This window comes from Lycium ferocissimum, chromosome 4 (genome assembly GCF_029784015.1).
Source record: "Lycium ferocissimum isolate CSIRO_LF1 chromosome 4, AGI_CSIRO_Lferr_CH_V1, whole genome shotgun sequence".
Lineage (NCBI taxonomy): Eukaryota > Viridiplantae > Streptophyta > Magnoliopsida > Solanales > Solanaceae > Lycium > Lycium ferocissimum.
In genome coordinates this window covers 56,907,116-56,911,715 of record NC_081345.1, presented here as the reverse complement: position 1 = coordinate 56,911,715, position 4,600 = coordinate 56,907,116, and the positions used below count along the sequence as shown (strand labels likewise).

At 38.3% G+C, this 4,600-nt stretch overlaps 1 protein-coding gene across 1 annotated transcript; it reads left to right on the top strand.

The window, feature by feature from the left end:
• The first annotated feature begins 877 nt into the window (after positions 1–877).
• On the top strand, positions 878–3,523 carry LOC132054225 (uncharacterized). The gene is made up of 5 exons (XM_059446271.1): positions 878–1,405; positions 1,511–1,684; positions 1,772–2,163; positions 2,366–2,525; positions 2,576–3,523. Exons 1-5 carry the CDS (start codon positions 878–880, stop codon positions 3,521–3,523), a joined length of 2,202 nt encoding a protein of 733 aa, XP_059302254.1.
• The last annotated feature ends 1,077 nt before the right edge of the window (positions 3,524–4,600 follow it).

Here is a 4,600-nt window from a genome sequence, read left to right as displayed (position 1 = left end):
CTTGTGATGCTGACAAGGTGAAGGCTCATGAAGAAGATAAAGTTATGATGGAGGAGTTGGTGAATACTGATTCATATGAAGGTGGAAAAGTTTCATCCCCTTCTAAATGGGGTGATAGAGTGGAAGATGAATTAGAGGATGGTCAAGTTGAAGAAAGGGAATTGTCTGAGGAGGTTATCCAGAAGGAGAGTGATTTGGTGGATCAAGATGCTGATATAGTGGTATCTCCTCAACAGAATCTAGATGCAGATCAGTTACAGGAGAATTTAAATGTTGGTTCATCAGTACAATAGTATCCTTCAAATTCTATAGATGGTAAGCTGGTGGAGTCTACAGAAAGGTTCAAATCTAGTCAAAGTGGTGGGAAGGTGTCTTCAGTGAAAAAGAATTCTCCTATGAGAAATTTACATGATTTGGTTTCACGCAAACTTGTAAATGATCACATTAGTCTTTTGAAGGAAAACATTGATGATAATGTGATTAAAGATGGAGAAGATCCAGGTCATGATCCACCTCCTAATGTGGAGAATTCAAATATATATATATAAGAAGTTGTCACCAAATAAGGGGAGGGACGAGGAAAAGGAAGCAGGAGTCAATGAGGAGGATCAAGGCAGTACTGAAAAGGGAAATAAAAAATCAGCTGGTGTTTCTCCAAAATTATTTACTAATAACGGTCAGAAGAAGAATGTCAAGGCTGTACCAGCAGAAAATCAACAACCTACTAGGGTGGTGCCAAAGAGCTCTGCAACTACAGCCTACTTTAAATGATGATAAAATCATTGATTTGGAATATCAAGTCAGTGAGGACTGAAAATGCTTTCCAAAGAGAGTTCAAATGCTTCATAGACATCATAAGTTTTTCCTTGTGGCTCTTATGGAACCATTCCAGCATGTTAGGCACTTGCAGTATTATAGGAGAAGACTGAGAATGAATCAGGCTGGAGCTAATTGTAATAGAAAGATCTGGTTTTTTGTAGCAGATAATATAGAGGTGGAAGTTCTTTCAGATAGTAAGCAGCAGATTTCTTTAAAATTGGTCTTTCATGATACTGGTAAAAGTTTGGTTACTACTTTAGTTTATGCCAAATGTAATGAGGTGGAGAGACTACAACTATGGGATAGCATTTATAGTGTGGCAAATAGTATGTCACTTCCTTGGATGATAGGGGGAGACTTCAATGTGGTGTTGAATGATGAAGAGAAAATAGGAGGGATACCTGTTCTTGCTCAAGATATTGAAGATTTTGCTTTTTGTATCAACTCTTGTGAATTGGAGGAAATTCAGTTCAAGGGCAGCCCTTTCACTTGGTGGAATGGTAGAGCCTCTAATGACTGTATCTTTGAAAGATTAGATAGGATGTTGGTGAATTCACAGTTACAAAACTGGTTTAGTCATATGGAGGTGGAACACTTGGCTAGAACTGGATTAGACCATGCTCCACTCTTATGCACTTATGGGGAAGATGCTCAGAATCAATACAGGCCTTTCAAATTTCTCAAGTTTTAGGTGGAACATGAATCTTTCTTTGACACAGTTGAGCAGAATTGTCCTACTTGGATGCATGAAGATCCTTTTATCAGTTTCAAGCTGAAGTTGAAGCATATGAAAAGGGTGCTATCTCCATGGAGTAGATCTACTTATGGTGATATCTTCAAGCAACTGATCATCAGAGTGGAAATAGTTAGAGTTAAGGAAAACTTGTTTGAAGAATGTCCTAGTAGTGGGAACAGAAGTGTGCTTCAATAATCCCAAGCTGAACTCAAACAGTACTTACACTATGATGAGGAATATTGGAGACAAAAGTCTGGTATTGACTGGTTTGTGGAGGGTGATAGATACACCAAAGTTTTTCATAATCTGGTGAAAGGTAGGAGGAAAAGGCTACAAATTCAGAGGATTCATGATCTTGATGGTAACTGGTTAGACAATGAAGAGGAAATGGCAAATGAAGCAGTAAAGTTCTATCACAAGCAGTTTATTCAGGAGGATATGGGCCATACAAATGAGGATATTCTACAACATATTCTATGCATGTTGGATCAGGAGAGCAATGAAATGTTATGTAAGGTTCCTTTAAGTGAGGAAGTGAAAGCAGCTGTGTTCAACCTCAGCGGTTCTAGTGCCAGTAGACCAGATGCTTTTCAGGTTTATTCTATCAAGTTTGTTGGTCTATTGTAGAAGCAGATGTGATCAGGATGGTACTTGCCTTTTTCCAAGGAGATACTCTTCCAAAGTCGATCACACATACTAATGTGGTGCTGATCCCTGAGAAAGAGATGGTACAAAGTTATTCAGATTTAAGACCAATAAGTTTGAGTAACTTTATTAATAAAGTCTTATATCTAGAGTTCTGTATGACAGGTTAGAGAAGGTCCTTCCTAGTCTAATCTCTCCTCATCAGGCTGGTTTTGTGAAGGGTAGGAGTATAATTGAAAATGTTTTGCTCACACAAGAAGTTGTCACAGATATTAGGAAGAGGGGCAAACCAGCTAATGTGGTCTTAAAGCTAGATTTGGCAAAGGCATATGATAGAGTTTCCTGGAGTTTTTTTTGACAAAAGTACTTAATCAGATGAGATTTTCAGGAGTGTTCATTGATAGGATATGGAGACTGATAGCAAACAACTGGTATTCAATTTTGTTTAATGGTAAAGCTAGAGGTTTCTTTCATTCTACAAGAGGTGTCAAACAAAGTGATCCTTTGTCACCAGCTTTGTTTATATTGACAGCAGAAGTGCTATCAAGGGCATTAAACTCATTGTATGACAACAGTTTGTATGTAGGGTATGGCTTGCCTAAATGGAGTGCCAACAATAACCATCTTGCATATACAGATGATACCATAACATTTGCATTTGCTGAGAGGAATTCCTTAGAAATGATCATAGACATTCTCAGAGACTATGAAGCTATATCTGGTCAACTGATTAATATTGAAAAAAGTGCCTTCAACATGTATCATAAAGTGGCAGATAGAGTGATGCAGGATATGCAGCAGGTGACAGGTTTCACAAAGGGACAGTTCCCTTTCAAGTACTTAGGGTGTCCTATTTTTCATGCTAGAAAGAAGAAAGTCTACTACCAAGATTTCATCAAGAAAGTGAAGGATAAATTGCAAAGTTGGAAGGGCAAATTGATGTCATATGGTGGTAAAGCTGTGTTGATAGGGAGTGTTCTACAAAGTGTACCAGTGTATGTGCTATCTGCTATAGTACCTACTAAATACACTTTAAATGAGCTCCATAGGATCTTTGCAAGGTTTTTCTGGAGTAATAAGGAAGAGGATAAAAGCAAACATTGGGTATCATGGAAGAAGATTTGCATGCCTAAAGCTGAGGGTGGACTAGGATTTAGGTCCTTGTTTGATATTTCTAAAGCTTTGTTTGCTAAGTTATGGTGGAGAATTAGGACCTCAAATTCTTTATGGTCTACTTTTCTGTGGAATAAATATTGTAAGAAGCTTAAACCAACAAGCGTACAATGGAAGGGTGGTTCACAAGTATGGACAAAGATGTTGTAAGCCAGGGATCAAATGTATCACTTAATTTGGTGGGAACCTAGAAATGGTTCATGTGATGTTTGGGAAGATAACTGGACTACGTTGGGGCCTCTCAGGGATGTTTCAAGCACATATCACAATATAGAAGAGGTGGCTGAACTCATGAACTCAGAAGGTTGGGACTTCCAAAAGATGAATGCAGTGTTAGCAGAGCAGGTGGTGAATCATGTTAAGTCTGAACTGAGCATAATGGGGCAATCAACAGATGCAGATGTACCATGGTGGACTTTAACTAATTCTGGTAAATTTACAGTGAGCAGTGCATGGAACTTAATGAGGCAGCAGGAGCAAGAGTCATTGGGATATCAAAGAATATGGAGTAAAGGAATGCCATTCAAAATTTCATTCTTTTTATGGAGGATGTGGAAAGCTAAACTCCCAGTGGATGATGTACTCAAAAGAATTAATATTTCCATTGTATCAAGATGCAGATGCTGTCTAAATTCACAGTCAGAGGAAAAATTGTAACATCTTTTCTTGATTTGTAAACGTGCAGCAGAAGTGTGGCAGTACTATACCATAGCAGCAGGTATCATAGACCCTCTAATACAGTTACATTAAGCAGTGGTAAGATGGTGGAATATGAAGTGTGCAGTTAAGCTAAAACCAGTTTTTGAAGCAATGCCATCATTCATCTGTTGGCAGTTGTGGAAGAGCATAAATGCACTCATGAATGGAGCACAGATGAGTAAGAGTAAAGTCATTTACTGCATTAATCAGAACATTCATAACTTGATAAGTAGTCTATATCCATGGTTAAAAAATGTTCCACATACTTGGCCACAGATGGTACAGCTTTTAGAAGGACTCAATCCTAGAGTAGGAGGTCAAATGGTAAAATGGAGATGCCCAAGTGCAGGGTGGTATAAGTGCAATACTGATGGTGCATCAAGGGGTAATCCAGGCCAAAGTTCAGCTGCATTTGCATTAGAGATGAAAGAGGTGATCAGGTTCATGCTGCTGCTAGAAGAATAGCCAACACAACAAATATATGTGCAGAAGCAATTCATGATAGTCTGCAATATTGTGTTAATAATC

Excerpts from the sequence above, each read along its gene's own strand:
- LOC132054225 (XM_059446271.1), top strand. The coding sequence starts at position 878 with ATGGAACCATTCCAGCATGTTAGGCACTTGCAGTATTATAGGAGAAGA. Across the intron at positions 1,406-1,510 it reads ACTGGTTTAGTCATATGGAG|GTGGAACATGAATCTTTCTT; the intron begins GTGGAACACTTG and ends CTCAAGTTTTAG. Across the intron at positions 2,164-2,365 it reads TTTCAGGTTTATTCTATCAA|GTTAGAGAAGGTCCTTCCTA; the intron begins GTTTGTTGGTCT and ends TCTGTATGACAG.